Below are 19,236 nucleotides of genomic sequence, written 5' to 3' on the forward strand. Positions count from 1 at the left end.
CATGAAGTGTGTCATTTAAGGATACTCCTTCAAACTTGGCAGAAGCGTCAAATACGATGCGGGTTTTCGTTGTAGACTTGTCAGGCCTGACAACTGGGAAATGCGGTAAGTACCACTTTGACGGTGGCTGCTCTTCAGCTGGTGGAACCTTGCGTACGTAGTTCTTCTCAAGATACTGCTTGATGGTAGCGGTGTAAGCCTTCGCAACTTCTGGCTCACGTAGCAATCTTCGTTCCGTGCTTGCAAGTCTCTGCACCGCCATCTGACTATTATCGGGCAGTTCAGGTCTGCCTTCTCTCCATGGCAATGGAACTTCATAACGGTTGTCCTTATACACCATCTCCTTCTGTATCACTGTGCAAACTGCTTTGTCCTCCAGTGACATGTGACTACTTCCATGGTTCTCGGTTTTGGCTCCTGAGCTGTCTATCTCCCAAAACTGCTTCATGGTAGCATTAATCTCCTCTAAGACAGTATTCTTCCGATTAACAAAGAAATTCCTCTCTTTCTTCATCTCTTTTTGTGGACACCCTACACATGTCCATCCAAGTCTAGTCTTTCTGGCAATTGGCCCGCCATCCTTTCCTGCAACCTCTTTTAGTGAGAAGTGTAACTCCGGGTAGTCAACGCCGATCAACATATCTATGGTTTCTCTCTTTCCGTGTTTCGGGAATGCAATGTCTTTCAGATGTTCAAACTTATCCGCATAATCTCTCCAGTCGATGGCTTTCATATCTCCGGTGACATTATCGGTAGTTCTAGCAGTGATCATCATATCGATTCGCTTGTCCAAACTCTCTAATCCAACCTCAACAGGTGTGGTCTCGAAAGATTCTACCATTCCATTGAGCACGCTGACTGTGGTCTTCATTACTTCTCCTTTAAGTCCCAACTCTTCAGCCACTTCTGTGTTGATATAGGTTGTCGTACTTCCATCATCTAACAGTACGTTGATTTTCAAACGTTTCCTCCCGTTCTTCACAATTACTGGAACAGTGCGGAGAGCGATGTATTCAGACTCTTCTTTGTCATCAGATGTGGTTGTAAGATTTCCATAGTTTTGGCTTCTAGGTTTCTCACCACTTGCTGCAGGCCTTTTCTCTTTCTTATTCTCCCCTTTCGTGGCTGAAAGACTTTCTTTTGGCAATGGGGATCGATGCAGTAAGCGATTGTGTGTTTCTTTACATCCTTCGATTCCGCACACACGACTACGTTTGCAGTCAACACCACGGTGATTACTGTTAGCCAGACATCTATAGCAAAGTTTTAGCTCCTTCGCCATATCCCATCTCTTGTCAATCTCAAGTCCTTTAAACTTGTCGCAACTCCATATGCCATGTTGCTCTTGGCATGATGAAAGAGGACAGTCCCTTTTAAATTCTGGTTTTGCTGCTCCTGCTGACCCGGATGTGAAAAAGCTCTTTTTCTTCTTGTAGTTATCATCTGATCGGTGCCTCCTGTCGTCATCTGTGCTTTGTCCATTCTTTCTATCATCTCCTGTACCATCGGCAAACCCACGATCAGCTTCATGAGCTACAATTCGGACTTGTGCTTCCTTTATGATCCAGGCATGAAGAACTTCAATCGATTCCTTATACTGGTAGTCATCTAGCCAACGATGATACTCGGCAACCATCTTTTCAGTCATTTTCTTCATCAGAACAGAGTACAACAGACGACTGTCGAGGTCACTGTAAAGGCCGGACTCTTTTAGGTTTATGACTGTAAGGTCCAACAAATCAGCGAACTTTTCTACATCTTCTTTCAGCTTTCCAGGTCGTATTGGACGAAAGTTGTGGATTTCTTCGAAGTGAAGCGCCACCTGTCTCCTATATCCACCATATTTCCGATCCAATCTATCCTTTGCCGCTTGATATGCTGTTGCTGTATGCCCAAGATTTTCAATCACTTTCAACGCTTCACCTCTCAGATGCTCCCTCAAATGCAAAAGCTTGAATTCTGCAGTGGCTGGTGCCATGTCGATGCATGCTACAAAGGCTGCTTTCCAACTTTCATAAGACTTCAGGTCTCCGGAAAACACCGGTATGGAAACTCTCTTCAGCTGTCGCCACATGTCCTTCTCAAGCATTGAAGGCTGACCAATGTTGTTGTCCTGTGTGAACTGCTGGTATCTTGGTTCTTGGCCCCCTGTGCCATAATGTTGTATAGTGTTGTATGGTTGTGACCAGTCAGCTTTAATCGTGTTAGGCATACGGGAAGGCTGACTATTTGCTCCATAACTGTTGGGCGAATATGCTGGAATGCTATCAATCTGTTTTCCTTGGAATCGGAGTGGGCTCTTGTCCTTACTCGGCTGACTGCAATTAACTGCAGGCACTGCACCTTGAGTGCTGTGGGAAAGCTCAACGTTAGCATTTCCAGTAGGCGCAACCAAACGATTTTGCGCAACAGGATGATTTTGGATTGGCTCCGGTGGACAGGTAGGCTTAACCTGACGATTATCAATAGGCGCGGCTGGACTATAAAACTGGACCTTCTTAGGACCCTCCACTTGTCTGTTTCTGTGTCTTGCTTCTTCATCTGTTGTCTGTTTCTGCTTAACGACTGTTACTGCTGGACCGACTTTCTTCTGCTGTGGAGGGGCTGTAGTACCAGTAGCGACATCACTTCTCCCTTGATCACCAATTAAAGTTGAACCATTACCGCCCCTAGGCTTGCTGTCATCCATGGCAGGCACACCCATGGCAATCTCACCAGGGCCTTTGTCTTCCACTTGAGCTGCAGCATTTCCGCCGCGAGGCTTGTTTTCACCCATGGCAATCTCACCAGGGCCTTTATCTTCAACTGAAGCTGCACCATTTCCGCCGCGAGGGTTGTTTTCACCCATGGCAATCTCGCCAGGGCCTTTATCACCAATGGTAATCTCACCCATGGCTATCTCACCATGGTCTATGACAACTGCGGGTTGTTGTACCCCAACATCATCTAGTGTGCGACCATCAGGCTTGTCAGGTGTGCGATCAGCTTCTGTTGTCGTGACGTCTTTTGACCTATCTTCGGGTTCAGGTAGGCCTCTGCTCGATTCTTCATGTTCCTCTATCATTTCTATGGCCGATCCAAATTGTTGGGATCGGTGAACATTCGCAAGTGAATCCCAATTCCTTATTATGCTAGGTGTCGATCTACTGCTTGACGACTTTTCTCTTCTTTCTGCGAAAAACTGTTCAGCTGCATTCTGAGAAGCAGCAAATTCTTCTTCTATCTTCTCCATTTCAGCTGTGACTTTATCAAAGTCTTCGAATCTATTTTGAGACGCATACAAATCAGCCAGTGAACTCATATTGCCCATAGCTCTTTCCTGTGCTTCATCAACTTTTCTAGTTGCTGCCTGTATAAACTGACTATCTGCAAACAATGTGTCACTATCTGAAATCAACTCTGTCAACTGCCGCCTGGCCCTGGTATTAGCAGACTTCAACCCTGCCTTCTCTTTTCTCAAGTTCTTTTCGTACCATCCGGAGGGACGTAACCTCTGTTGGGAGCTCTCAGCAGGCTGAGCGTGGCTCCGAGCTGCATCATCCTCAGTACCACTACCAGCACACATACTACTACTAGCAGGGGGAAAAAGGTTCGAATCGATTGGGCTTTTTATCTGGGTCATCGCGGTCTGGTTTTCATCGGGAGTTTCTTCAACACTGTTCACAGTTTCTACGCTATTTTCGGCCATCCTTCTAAATGTACTCTACTTAACTACGCTCTGTATACCAATATGTTCTTGAGGATCTCTATTATTTGTGGTTCGTTGTCGTTAAAGATGGGTATTTTGATGGAAAAATGGGCAAGGCAAAACGTGGTTTCAAATATGATGTTGTTTCTAATTCTACACTTTTCGAACAATTCCACAAGGGCCGTAACGGGGCCAAAGACAACAATATCTCCTGAACAGCACATGATTATCTGTTTTTGTTTATTTCTATATTGTTTTGTTTGTCAGGGAGTCGAATCCATCACGCACTATACAGAGAAGTGTCGAACAATATTGGTACACTAGACTAGCCCTATATAGGCTATATAGATTGTTTGTTTCAACTGTTCGAAATCATTTTTGGCATATATTAGCCACTTTCAGATCACTGGACTTTTTATCAATGTCTGCACCCGCTTCAGGAAAAGCAGTCGCACTCACACAAGTAATTACTCGTAATTACCCTAATTACCGGCGGTAGGCCTCTCTTTCTAAATAAAAAAACACAGAAAGACTTTGATTATGCAACAGCCCAAAGCCAATATTTGCCAAGGGAATATTTGCCGAAATTGTGTGGCTTTTGCCTAACCAAAGTTTTTCTGTGAATCACATTAGGCAGATCAATTAATCGCTATAGGGCCTAGGGCCTAGTGCAAAGTCCCGGTGCAAAGTGGTACATTTCCTTGACGTGACTGTTTTTGCTGGATCAGGCCTAAGAAATCCTGACGACAAAGATGGATGGAGGTCATTTGTTGTGTACTGGCCGACCAATCCACTGCCAGTGTAAGCTTTCCCATTGTTACATACATGAAGAGGTTGAGCTCCCAGGGTAAAGTAGTATTCAATGATTCATGTGGTGGCCGAAAAAGAGGCGATGTACGGTGTATATCGTGTTCCCTTTCCTAAGACATCCACCTGAGCTGGCTAGTTTAACTAAGAGGCGGACATTAGCCAGGTTAATAGCGAGGTTATACTCTCGTTGTTTAAAAACCAAATTCGATCACTCTGCATGAATATTAATCAGGGTACGTCTTCAAGTGGGCGAATTTAAATCCCCGATGAATGCTCGCCTCACAGTTAAACCAGTCAGCACAAGTGGATATCCTAGGAAAGGGAGCACAATACCGTAGATTCACTTTTCTAAGACCAGTTCATTACCTTCATAAATTAACATTTTGGAAAAATAGCCACACTCATCACCAGGGAAATAGGTGGTAGGCGTGTCACACAGGCCTTCTAGCCGTCATGACGACTGGTTGGAGTGGCCAAATGAATAATAAATAGTGGTCAGTTGTTGCATATTTGGCAGTGGTATTAGAAAAGTGAATCTGCGGTATGTACACAATAAATTGTTGTTCAATGTTACTATAGGGAACGCTTTTGGTGATGTCCAGTCAAACACCATTGTTTCAGTTCCAAAAGTTCTCCCTAATCACTCTTGCTCTTGTAGCTGCGCCATCAGCATCATCGTCTATGACTGGGTTGTTCACATCAAGGTCAGGGTTGTCACCACTGACGGGGCCTGCGCCGGGGGAACTGGCACACCACGTTCCTCACAAATATTGTGCAGCACTGCAGTGGCAACAATGATTCTGCAACAACGCTCTGGGCGGAGTTTGAGGACACCACCTGCAAATAGAAAGGGTTTCAAAAATATTTGTTTGTTTGAGATTAAGGGGGGGGGAGCAGCAAAACATTTTAAGAACTAGAGCTGATTTATCAAAATAAAGAAATCGAAATACTGACACAATGTCGCTTGCCGTTATGTGTGCAGTTGAGTCTTTTGATTTTGAATGAGCTCATGTTGTTCAGAAATTCTTTCCCTTTTCATTCACCTCAATATTTCAATAAATATTGGGTGCCCTATCACTTATTTTGATATGTTGTTTATTACATGCGTACTTCGTGATAATTACTATTTCATGGGACGATTCAACGGTAATAAAGGGCATTTTGATAATTCAATGTAACCTTACCGTCCTTGTGTAAGCATTGCCATCTCATTTTCCATCTGCTAAATGTACCCTCTATCCTTTGACGCATCCTTCGGTGATGGACGTTGTACCTGCGCTCAGCTTCATCCTCAGGGTTCCGCACGGGTGTTAAAACCCAGGGTCGAAGTGGGTATGCGGAGTCCGCAAGAAGATAACCATCTCCGAGACCATTGGCCATTTGTCGGTTGAGATTGGAGTGGCTCCAAATGAATGCATCATGGGTGGAGCCTGGCCACTGTACTACAATGTTAGTGAATCTTTTGTCATGTGAGCAGAACCCCTGTACGTTGATGGCGTGATAGTGATGTCTGCATATGTAGGCAGCTTCTTCTTCGGAGGGGCATTTTATTTCGACGAGTGATCCATCAAGACATCCTAAAACGTTCGGGATTCTGTGTCGTTCATCATAGAAGCCTTCCTTGATACGATTCTGTGCCACACGGTCCCGAGGAAACGCAATGACTCGGTGAGATATCCTTTGAAGTGCCGTGGCAACTCGAGTAACAATCCGGGAAACAGAAGGTTGGCTGATCCCACTCACATCGCCAGTTGCCAACTGGAATTGACCAGTTGCAAAGAATCGCAGGGCTTCGAGGATCTGTTGAGTTGCAGGGATTGCATGTGACCGCCGTGTTGGGTGCTCAACTTGGTCTCGGATCAAGTCAATGACTTCAACCAGGACGTGCCTCGGCATTCTGTACCTGTCGATCAAATCTACATCGTCGTAGATGTCCAGGGGTTGAGTCCGATCGCGAAAAATGCGTTGCCGCCTCAATGCTCGCCGATTTTCTTCGGCAAAGAGTACAGACAAGGCCGCCATTTAAGCTGTTACGGAGCTTCCGTAGCATTTACGGGTACTCTGTCGCTCCCGCAAATATTGGCTGGTTTACGGTCGTGATTTGCGGATGCGTAAATTTACGGAAGCTTCGTGAATACCACATAAATCGTTACGGATACCTTACGGTACCCTTAGTGCTTACGGAAGCTTTGTAAATACGGACCCAGCCCTCCTCAAGGCCAACATCACCTTCGTCCTTTCTCTTTCCGACATGGTTCTTTCTTCGATTGACTTTCAATTATATATTCCCGGCTGAGCCCCCAAAATTGTTACCGAGGTTCTGTAATGAAACGAAGAGAAAAACGTATTTGCTTGGACGTAAATTGGGTGCTAAATCTTAATTTATTAGAAACTTGCGGACCATTGATATTTACATATATACAACAAATACAAACATAGATATGCTTTAGCATAAATATCTAGCAACATGACAGGGCTTTAACCTCTGGAAATGCCGTCTATGAATCTATGAGTTACAGTAAATCAAGATTATATATGTCTATACATATATAATGGAACTCAGAATAAACCAGCAGAACTGGTAGGCCTAAAGCCTGATATAAAGTTTACAAACACATGGGGCCGAAATTACGAAAGGTGTTTATCTCTTAGGCCGACTTCGATTGCTTACTCGAGTTCTCCCCGAGTGACTCGGGGAGAATCGAACATAGAATTTTGCTCGGGTGACTACCCGAGTGACGTCACTTAGTTCCTCGAGGACTACCCTGGACCGCACAGGAGTGGGTTTTGAATTACCCGCAGAACACGTGATTAATCATGGCTGCCAGCAACTTGTAAGCACGTTTTCTGATGAAAAAAAACCCTGTTTTTGGCCGTATTTCTTCTGTTCGTTACCAAATATCCCTAAATGAAGTAGAACTAGAACAATAGTTATCGGATTGCTAGCTGACATCGGTTGTAATGCGTTCTCAGACACTGAAAGGGCCTAAACAACGCATGCATAATGTCAGAGCAGCAGCGATCATGAACGATGTTTTGCCAAGGAATTGACCGTCTGAGGGCTGGAGTAACTCGTCAAATTGGAAAAAACTTATCACAAACTCACGATTTAAGTTCGGCGCCGCCATGATTATTCGCTACTCCATTCTCGCGGGCCGTTCGATTGTTCCCCTCACTCGACATGCGCAGAGCACGCATTACCTCATCGGTGACGTCACGCTCGGGCACTCGCACTCTACCCTAGAGTAAGCAATCGAAGTCGGCCTTAGACGCGTGTAACTTGCCTAATCAGGTGATCATCGCGCGTTCAAAGTTAGTCATCGATTTTCGAAGGGTGTTTTTAGCTCAGCTGACGTAGTCAGCAGAGCTTGTAAAATGGTTCGATGTCAGCGAGTCAGGCAGTCAGTCAGTCAGTCAGTCCATCTGTAAACAATTGTGCGTCGTTTTTCCAACGCAGCATGCACATATCTCATTTTTGACAAAACGATGTATAATGGTGGTATCTATGTATATAAGAGAAGTCGGGACAAAATTCCATCGATTTTCGGGACTTTGATACGATTTTTGTGAAGATCTTTATGAAGTCAATACATCAAGAAAATGGCGGTGACCTTTTTATTTCTACCGGGGCGATGATTTTGTAAGTGACAAATTTTCTTTTTTAAGCCTTTACGGAAATGTATTTTGGTACGAAACTTCACACGTTTATAGAAAAGATCAACGAGAATGTGTTCAAATGCCCTCATAACGATGAGTTCAACGGAATTTGGTCAAAACAACCTTCGAATGGAGTCAACTTTCTTTGCGAAATTGAAGCGACGACCTCATTATTTATCGTAATTTATGCAGATCCGAGTCCAGCTGATGGGTGATGTTCTGATTTGTGTTCAAACTATTGGAAACTTCGGAAATTAGTTCTATTAGTTCTGCTATTCTGCAGGAGTATATTATAGCCATTGATGTTGACAGCTAAAAGCACGAAAACTTTGTTATAACTCCAGCCGCGCTCCTCCCTCTGGGAGCTGGAGTCAGTATTGTTTTCGCTCAGGTTTCTCGTCCAATCACGTGACCTCTCCAACACTCGATAATGCACTCTTTTCGTCCACGTTTTAGGCCAATCTTCGGCATGAACATGAAATCTAATAAGCGCAGTACTTAAATCAGATGTTTCTCTCGCCTTGAAAACATTCCTGGGTAAAATCCATTGAGATTAGCCGAGTTAATCTACTTTTTCCGTGCCTTAAATCTCTTCCGCTGAATTCTATAAATAGAAACTATTAACATCGCGGCAGTGTGGTTCCCATTGTGCGCCCTCCCACTTCACACCATGTCAGGAAGTTTTACGGAGAGGGAGGGCGTGCGGTAAGAAGAATGGCTAAAATGACGTCACGTTTTCCTGGCAATGCCTCAAGCTTTAATTCAGACAACACGTTAGAACTATAAAAACGAATATGTTAATTTGCAAAATTAAAAGCAGATTTCACCACTAACCAGTCAAATCGGAATACGACGGCGCAAAATGTTCTCGCTTTCCTCCTGCTAAAAAAACCTTGTTCCCACACTCCTATTTTAATTTATGCCAAGGAATATGATATGATCTGTTTTCACTTCTTTGTAATTAAATGGTATTCATATAATGAGATCAATAGTAGTGTCCGTGTCAGATCCCATCGACCGTTCAATTAGTCTTATCTCCCTGGCCCAGGTGCCTCACACGGACCTTCAGGTTCCCATACTCAAGACCAACTCTTATGATATCGCCCTCAAAACAACCCTGGAGTCATGAATTCACAAGTGCTCCTGTGAAATCTCAGTTCTAGTTATCAAACTTTATCGAGTGTTATCGAATCGAATTGATGTGTCGATCGGCGGGGCGGATTGATATGTGGTTAGGTTGTGCGTCCAAGGCGATCATGATCATGAAGATGCGTGTTGTGTTATCATAACCAGAAAATAAGTTGAAGTTATTATTAGTGATTCTTACATGAGTAAAAAGTAGACGTTTTAAGCAACACAATAATGTTACTCCTGGAACACACACGGGGTTGAACACAAAACTTACCAACACTTGTATGCGACTTATACGCTTTTAATGTAACTATTATCTCTGACAATTGCAATTAGACCGCCGGTCTTGACACGGGTCACAAAAACAATATCACACACCCAACTCGCGACCGCTACTACGCCCAAGTACCACCCTTAAAGGGCCACTATACAGAATCCTGCGGCGTGCGCTCACCACACTACCATAAAAAAACTGTCAATTCTCCTTACCACTCACAGAAGCCAAGCCATTGCTGTTAAGACGTTATATATATATATATATGTATGCGTATGTTTATTCGTACATCAAAAGAGTACACTTCTTAACCTAGTGCATAATGGTGCAGTGCATTTACATGTATAGTGCGTGCATTAATTAGACGTATTACAATAATGACAAGTGGAAATTAATTAACACACACATGAAAAATGATGTCGCCAATCTCATTCATCGTCAAATTACCTAACCCATTCTCTCTAATACCTAGCAACTCCTTAATTTGGGCTGCCACCAGTCTCAAGTCCATACTACAATTCCGAGTACTTCTTTGTACAATATCCTTAGTCATTTGGGTTAAACTTGGGAGCTCAAATCGGTCCCACCTATACTTGTTCACAGTAAAATTGAAGCTTTTCCCAATTGCTGAACGACTACCGTTTATAATAATGTCTTGCACAACTTAACATAAATGTTCTTAGATTTAAAGATGCTAACAAAATATTTCACAAATCGTTTTTCTACTTGAAACTCTATAGACAAATCGTCTAATATTGGTGGAAGAAGGGCACAATCAATTACCTGCACTCCCTGTGGGGTGAATAACATTACCTTTTGAACAGCTGGCTGTAGGGGGATGATTGGAACAGCCGGTATACCTGCTGACCTGCTGAACCCAGGCAGTAATGTTATTTTCAATCCACGATTGCAGGTCACCTGATTTTCGAGATTTCGCGGGAAATGAAATTGTAAACAAACGCATGTTTGCAGTTCAAATGTAAACAAAAATGTATTTTTGGTACTTTTGGTGGCTGGACTTGGGTTTTCCCGCAGTTAGGAGCTGGGGTCAAATTGGTGGTCTATTGTGCTGTTTTAGTCAGAAGTAGCCCTTGATTATGAAGGGATTTTCAAATTAAGGTGACCATGGTCTTTTTATGTGCTCAGCTCACCACAGCTTTCAATACTTGATGTATTTAAAGAGGCGAGCGGAACCCGACATGGCCTTACCAAGGAGCTGCTCACGGTGCTGAACTTCTAGCTTGCCTGTCGACTAAGTGCCTTTTTGGCCGAGACATTGCTACATGTAGGAGGAGCACACATTTTAAATTAATGGTAGTGATAGTACAGTTGGTTCGAGCCATTTGGAAGCCGACATGTGAAGGCCGACATGTGGCCTATCTGGGTTCTCCTTCTTCTCCGTATAAAAAGGGGCATATTGCTGACTAAGGAACAAGGCATATTGACATTGCCTCATCATCTCTATGGGACCAATTGATATACTTTTATATGCACGCATACATCATGCCATTTCAGGGTCCGAGTCTGTGGACAATTGGTTTGATTAATTTGTCTCTTCGATAATGCTCCTTTATTGCATTAGATTTTCATCGCAATTCAATCTATTCAAGATATAGCCAATTTGAACCTGTCTGGGCCAAGGATAGATTGGTTCCAGATCGACTTACTAGGGATACGCAGTAGAGCACAATGTCATGAAAAACGACCCTTTGTATTGTAAATTCCAATCACCTGCAGGACAGGTCAATTTCTCTCAATAAAATTAATTTTGTTGACTCCTGTAATCCCTACCTTATTAAAAAAAAGACAGTGGTGTTAGTCCCAAACTGGTAATTTCTATTTATTTTGACCTCTGTTAAATCAGGATAACTCTCAATTACAGACAGCATTTTGTATCCTTGTGCTGTACAACCCAGCCTGGACATACCACAGTTGTCCATGGAGAAGTCTCATCCTCTCTGACACTTCTTTTCTGTAAAGCTACCGATACAACATACTGAACTAGGGATATCTTCCGTTGCCTCCTGTAATATTTACATATCATGGCTGATTAGTTCAATCATATTTCATCCAGCTGGCAGCTCTGCATTGGAAATGTTAGTGGTATAACGTGTTCTCTTGACCTTCAAACAGTAGTATAAAGCCGATATTTACTACTTTACACCCTCAGTCCTATGTTATTAGGTCATCCAGCTGAGCGCCAGGCCCTTGGGCCTCTTGTTCTAACCAGTGTCTAACCTTTAGTCACCTGTGACTATCGAACAAAAGAGAATGTTAGACGCACGTTGGGGGTTGTTTAAGAGATGTTTTACCACAGCTCTCATTCTACACTTCACCATGGACGCTATCGGAATCAATGGAACTGGCGCAGGAAGAGAGGGATAGACATGAAAATCGGAATGCTAGAGCGATGAGAGTGTTTTCCGATCGAACAAATCCGCTTGAAATGTTCACTGATACAAAGTTTGTGAAGCGATACAGATAATCGAGCTCGAGCTGATCTCTAATGACTTGCAACATCCTACGAACTGGAGTCACGCATTGCTGCCTATAGATCAGCTATCTATCACCCTTCGGTTCTTTGCTCGGGCTGCATTCAAACTGGATGTTGGTGATATGTGTGGCGCGTTACAGGCTGCCTGCTGTCCGGTTATTCATCGGGTAGCTGCAGCAATATGTGAAAGAAAAAATATTTTCATTCGCTTTCCTAACACACATGCAGAGAGACGGGCGGTGATTGAAGGATTTCACGAGATGGCTGAATTTCCAGGAGTAATAGGTTCAATTGACGGTACCCACGTGGCAATTGCAAGTCCTGGTGGAATAAATGTTGAGCGATTTATATGCAGAAAGGGATGCTATAGTCTCAACTGTCAATTTGTGTGCGACCACCAACTTCTGTTTACAAATGTAGTAGCAAGATGGTATGGATCAGCCCATGACGCAAGGATCTTCCAAGAGTCGCAACTATTTGCAAGTCCTGGTGGAATAAATGTTGAGCGATTTATATGCAGGAAGGGATACTATAGTCTCAACTGTCAATTTGTGTGCGACCACCAACTTCTGTTTACAAATGTAGTAGCAAGATGGTATGGATCAGCCCATGACGCAAGGATCTTCCAAGAGTCGCAACTATTTGCAAAGTTTCAGAATAGGGAATATCAGGGTATACTGCTTGGAGATCCAGCATATACATGTCGTACCTTCATGCTAACCCCAGTGCGCAATCCTAGGACTGCGGCAGAGAGGAACTACAACAGGGCACAGAGGACGACGAGGGGTGTCATTGAACGAGCATTTGGGATATGGAAAAAAAGATTTCCATGTGTAGCAAAGGGAACACATCTCAGGTGTTCGGTAAGTGAACTAAGTAATAAATAGCGTATGCAGATACTGTTTATTTATTATCATCTCATTTAATTCAATGCTAACGAATTTCGGAAAACTGTACAGTTAAATGAATAATGAATATACATATGAATTTGTTTGCTTAATATATCTTTCAGTTGCAGCACAACATGACTGTAATTGTCGCAACAGCCTGCCTTCACAATTTGGCAAGACGAAGGAATGATCCACTCCCTGAACCTGAAGGTGAAGCACGCCAACATGAAAACCATGAACAACCGCCTAGGCCAATTAACCAAGTAGAAGCAGACATCCGTGGAAACATCTTCCGACAAAGGTTCATTCAGCAACATTTCAATATTCAGTAGGTTTTCAAATGTTCATCCTCATCAAATAATATTTGTGGGGGGGGGGGGGGGCTCTATAATTACAAGTCCAAAGTAAGCTTCCTGCGTTTCTCTCTGTAATATTCCGTTTTACACTCGTATGCTTTGCGTTTCCACACAGCAGCTTCCTGTTGGAGAGTGATGAGTTTAATCTTTGCTTCATGTTCTACTTTCAGGTAGCTCAAAGCTTCGTCTGTTTTCTGCATTACGGAATTCTGTGGTGCTGCAGCGGTCTTAACCGAACTCTTGCCTTTCCTGAAACGAAACGAAGAACACGGACACTATACTGTAACTGAGATTACCAGAGGGCATATTTCCATTCTGTTTCAAATTACGGGTATAATGCCAATGCCAATGTTTTTGCAACAATAAAGTTACTTGCCCTTTACTCTTGGCTTTACCCTTGGGTGGATGCACCATCAATTCATCTCCTTGTTGTCTCATGTCTTCGCTAACAGATTCAAAGTCAATGTCATCGTCAATTGAACTGAAATTGAAACGAGTATAAATGACAATAAATGGCAATCATCGATTTGATGTGTACCGGAGAGGAGAATGGCCATCTTGCTATTAAGACACATTAAAATAATTATATATAATGGTAATTATAATTAATTATTATTATAATGAATAATTACCCCAAATCCAAATCAGCGCCGAAATTGAAGCAACCTGTGCCATGATTTCTTCTCCATGATCACGAGCAGCAGCACCCTGGGAATCATCAGCATCGTCATCTACAGTGTTACGGAGTTGCTCCAATTCCCCTGCAATGATATTTAGGACAGCAAGAATCTCCTCGCCTAGATCTCCACCTTCTGCTACTCCACCACTGGTCTTCTGAATATCGAACTTCTTTTTCCGGTGGGCTGCTTTAGCTTTGTTTTTAAGTCTTCTCCATAGTTCCTTCAATTCCTTAGTTGAAGTCATCGGCCGTTCAGGGAATAATGCCTTCATTTTAGTTGTAACATCATTCCATGCCACCTGTTTGCGCTTGTTTGCATATGCATCGCTCTTTTTGTCCTCAATGTCTTTTTTGTGTTCATCTATTAATTCAATTAGACCCATCCGTTCATCAGATGTAAAATTCACACTCCGTTTTTGCTTCGACATTTTCGTACTGTGCAGGACTACCGTGAACTGGCGACGTGGTTAGGTAAAACGTGACTTGACCAACAATAGAATATTACGCAACGACCTTCATTCTTTGCATAACCACTCAGTGCGGGTATTTGAACAGGCGATGAACACCAACTTACACGCGTCTAGCAAATCGCGCGATGATCGCGTTTCGTAAATTCGGATAAACACATGCGGTTAGCTGTCCGCGTACAAACCATGTTCAGTCAGTGTTTAAGACTTAATCGGCGACAAGTAAAACACATGTAAAACACCCTTCGTAAATTCGGCCCATGGATTTTATCCAAATCTACAATATAAGTACAACACCATGACCTAAAACAACGTTATATAATTCCCGCCAAACCATAAAAGCTTCAGATATCTATATAATATTCAAACAACCCGCTACAAGCATCATCAGAATGATGGGAATTCTCCTGTTTAACATAAAATAATAAATGTACGCTTTTACAAATATGGTGCGACCGATTTCCAAATATGGCAACATGACCTTTTGACAACCCCGTGACCCCGACCGCGACCAATCAGAGCGTCGCCCAACCAAAATAGAACGGACGCACATTGCACCGTTGACATTCCGGCGCACTCAAAATGTCAAATTACGAAATAAAACAAGCATCAAATGTATTCAAAACTATTCCTAATGGACGGTACATAATAGTGCGACTCACAGGAGCACTAAATATTAACATTTGAAGATGATAACCGATAGCTATGATCAAATACCCGGAGTTGACGAAACTGCGCTCGGCCGCATCCTGACACTTTCAAGCGGACCGAGACCTGACGCTCAACAAACTCGACTATAACTCTGTGCAAATACATCAAACTTATAAAAAGTACAAACATGCATGATCTACAAGTGCTGCGACATACGAAAATGATAATTTTAGGTAACTCACCTGTAATGAAACGAAGAGAAAAACGTATTTGCTTGGACGTAAATTGGGTGCTAAATCTTAATTTATTAGAAACTTGCGGACAGCCTACCGCGCATGCGCAAGCAACAGAGCAAACCATGACGTCACCGCTCCATGCTATCCGACATTAACATAAAATTTGTCCCCCCCAACACTACGTCACCACCTCCCATCACCAATGTAGTTTTCCGACTTCGCTGTCCGTTGTGTCTTTCGTCCTTGACCTTCGTCTCGTTCTACGGTCAGCTGATTGTGCAACGAAGGTAAACAATTCACACGAACACCTAATTATATAAGGGTATAACTGTATTTACCTTACTACACGTTCTCTAATTCTTCAAATATTCACTTCTAAATCTCAACTGACTCAATGTACACTGGGACTGAATGGCTGGCTTGGAAACTGTCCTCGACTGTTGTGAGAGCTGCCCTTTATATACAGTGTAGCGTTTTTAACGTTGCACTTTCAGCATTAGGGCCGACTACAAAAATGTTTTGGGTTCGAACACAAGAAAATGAAATGATATAACGTATAATAGGGTTTATTTGATAACGGAATATTCCAGATGTATATATAGACGATGGTTACACGTATTTCTTATATGAGCGACGAATACAGATACCATTCAACGTTACGACGTACGATAGATTCAGTACAGAGACTGGGACCACGGATTTGGTTTCGTTTGACGAGAGTTCCCACCAACACTGGTTTTCTAAATCTCTTTCGCCCAATGTGAATCCCAGCTTTTATATCGCAAGGGAGCAACCCAGTTTGACAATTGAGACAAACGACGTATTGTGAAGACAACAATCTATCTAGACGCTGTATCGTAAAAAAAACAATCTATACAGACGACGTATCGCACCCAGCGTGCCTTTTACGTAAAATTGTACGTTAACAACGTCACGACGCTACCACGAGCGAAACCCCTCTCTTTTTAGCTCAGCTGAAAAGCTGAGCTATTCATATGAGTAAATGGTAGAATGAGTGTCCGTCTGTCTGTCTGTCTGTCTGTCTGTCTGTCTGTCTGTCTGTCTGTCTGTCTGTCTGTCTGTCTGTCCGTTAAACAGGCACGTTTCAAAACTATGGCGGATAGGCGATAGATTTTCCCTCTGAGGCGTTGAGACCCTTCAGGACTCCTGAATAGACCAAATGTGGGTCCGGCAGGATGAGCGGTTTGGCCACTAGGTGGCACCAAGCGAAATTTTCCAAAAACTTTTCCAGCAGCTGATTTCTCAGTTGGGGATCATGAATCAAATCTAATTTTATAGAGCAAAGCTTTCTCTTTCATTATCAATAGGCGTAGTTCATGAATTTCTCACCAGGTGGTGTTACTGGCGCAATTTAGTGAGCACCCCCCAAGAAGAGCATTTTAAATTTCGCGCGAGTTATCCCACGTCCAATCACACATGCAGCGAACGTCACGTCTCGAGTCTGCGCAGTTCAGACGTAAGGAGACCATGCTATGGAATAGATCGCGTTCTGTCAATTCAGAGGTAAGTTCTCATTAAATTCACAATTTCATAGGCGACAATATTTGGCTGCTTGTGTTATTGCATGTTGATGACATTAGGGAAGGCTTGGATTGTTTAATTGGATGTGATTAATTTGAAATAGTTCGTCGACGATCGTTGAAAAACGATCTGCGAAATGCAGCTTGGTTGGTCTGAGAAACGATGTCAAAGTCCGGCTTTAAATCATGGATTTCTCAACAAATAACTCTTGTCACATAGCAGAACTAATGTGAATAAACAAGACAATAATAAACATCGTTCTGATATCATCGGGTAAGGTTGCCAATGTACATAAACAGTGTAATTGAGGATCGACGCCAGCGATTTGAAATGTCAACAAACAGTAAATGCGATATGATACACACTGACACTTGCACACTGTACATAGCACAATGCTTCAAACGGGGCCGATTCATCACTCTTATCACAATGTATTCCCAATCATATCAATGAACTTCCTTGATCATTCGGCCCTAGCGCCTTATCAGTTGTTGTTGGCCTTGTATTTGATATAAAACTTGGCTAGCTTACCTATTCTATCAAAATTAAAATGTTATCTCCTCATCATGTTTTGCAGGACAGGAATGATCTGCAGCTGCATTTGAACATATTTGGTGACTACATCTCAAAGATGACCAAGAGAGAGGATCGAGCTATGACTTTGCACATCCCATCGACTTCGGTGTTCACCAGTGCAATCATCAGAAGAGCCAGGCAATTCTAGTATTCAAGTATTTCATTCTGTAATACTTACCTCAAAATTTACTAAATAAAGAAAACCGCATGTGGCAGTTGGTTAAAAAAATCAAGTCTATCTGTTTAAAGTTTTTACTTGCTATCATTATTATCAACATTTCAATGGTGGCATTCTGCTAAGGTTTGTTAAGAGTTTCACTTGACTTAAGCAGGGTGTACACTAGTAAAATATTAGCAACATTTTACCAACATTTTACCAACATTTTACCAACATTTTACCAACATTTTTACAACATTTTTACAACAATTTTGCAACAAGCCCTTCAAGGCCCTGTGTTCACTAGCAACAAAATTGCAACAAATTAGCAACATTTTTACAACATGTTGGTAAATTGTTGCAAACTTTTTAGTGGGAACAAAGGGAAATAGGTATTTTGGAGGGAAAATGGATGATTCCAAGGAGAGAAGATGTGTTTTGAGTGCTTCTGCAGCAATTTTAGCTGTCATTGTTGAGAGACGGAAGAGGCGGCGAAATAACCAAAGAGAATATGGACCAGGCCCTGGATCAAAATGAGGGTGGATGATGGGGCATACCACTGCCTGTTAAGGCCGCGTATCCATAGGGTATGCCCTTGTGTAGTGTGGCGTTATGGCGTAACAGCCTTGTGACCTGGCACTATGCCCGAGTCTCCATTGGATATTCCTTTTTGGTCATGTAGGCCTTTGTAGTCCTCATTTCGCAGCGGTCAATCGCGTTTATCCGCACGCTGTCATTATTTCAGAAGACAATTTCTTATGAGTATTGAAAATGAAAATACAAGTAACTTGTATTTTCACTTGCAACATCAAATTGACATGTACATGTATATAAAACCTGACTTTTAAGCAACAAATTACAGGTTCGTGCTTGTTATGATAATCATCAGTTTCGGGATCCCAGAGTAGTTCCCGTTGATGAACCTCTTGAATTAATTTCGCCTCAGACATTGCTTCCGTGTTGTTCACTCGCAAAAGAATGGACATGTTCAATCCCAATATGGGCCTATATTCCCAATCCACAGTGCATATATGCCCGCAATGTGACACGGCATAACCTATGGGAACGATCAATAACACCAACGAAGGTTCATTGTCCGTGTGGCGCGCCAGGCGGTAAAAAGGGAATGTTGTGCAGGGCACGGAACAGCCTATGGATACGCAGCCTAAAGGAGTTGCGGCTGACTGACAAGCCGTCACACAAAAACTTCTAGAAAAGGTTTCATCACCCTACGAAGCAAGACACTCACTTGAGAGTTGCTATACCTGCTTCTTGTTCAAGTCACATGAACTCCGGTAGATCACATGACGCAAATCCTATTTCTGATTGGCTGAAGAGTTTGCAACATTTTTACAACATGCAACAAAGAATTGCATTGCATTTAATTTGCAACAATTTTACAACATGTTGTAAGACGCGTTTTGCTCTGTACACACTACGCAACATTTTTGCAACATTTGTTGCAACTGGAAATGTAAAAATGTTGCTAATATTTTACTAGTGTACACAGGCCTTTAGGCAATAATAGAGTTGGGTAGAGCATTTTGTTAATGTTACCCTTTTAGTTAGGGAAACTGGTGCCTTCTGCATTAGGTGGACCCCACTTACTCATCTGTCAGACCGGCCTC

At 42.6% G+C, this 19,236-nt stretch overlaps 1 protein-coding gene and 1 long non-coding RNA gene across 2 annotated transcripts; one reads left to right on the forward strand and one right to left on the reverse strand.

Moving 5' to 3' along the window:
* Positions 1–5,192: 5,192 nt before the first annotated feature.
* Positions 5,193–6,520, reverse strand: LOC135489920 (putative nuclease HARBI1). Its single transcript, XM_064775550.1, has 2 exons — positions 5,731–6,520; positions 5,193–5,335 (listed from the first exon to the last, which is right to left on the reverse strand). The coding sequence occupies exons 1-2, from the start codon at positions 6,518–6,520 to the stop codon at positions 5,193–5,195; spliced, it is 933 nt and encodes a 310-aa protein (XP_064631620.1).
* A 9,854-nt stretch (positions 6,521–16,374) lies between these two features.
* LOC135489501 (uncharacterized) lies at positions 16,375–17,684 on the forward strand. Its single transcript, XR_010447169.1, has 2 exons — positions 16,375–16,857; positions 17,453–17,684. It is a non-coding gene; the product is annotated as an uncharacterized LOC135489501 (long non-coding RNA).
* The last annotated feature ends 1,552 nt before the right edge of the window (positions 17,685–19,236 follow it).

Source organism: Lineus longissimus, chromosome 6 (genome assembly GCF_910592395.1).
Source record: "Lineus longissimus chromosome 6, tnLinLong1.2, whole genome shotgun sequence".
In the NCBI taxonomy this organism is placed as follows: domain Eukaryota; kingdom Metazoa; phylum Nemertea; class Pilidiophora; order Heteronemertea; family Lineidae; genus Lineus; species Lineus longissimus.

Coding starts and splice junctions, on each gene's coding strand:
- LOC135489920 (XM_064775550.1), bottom strand. CDS start 6,520: ATGGCGGCCTTGTCTGTACTCTTTGCCGAAGAAAATCGGCGAGCATTG. Junction 5,336..5,730: donor GATGCGTCAAAGGATAGAGG/GTACATTTAGCA, acceptor TTCTATTTGCAG/GTGGTGTCCTCAAACTCCGC.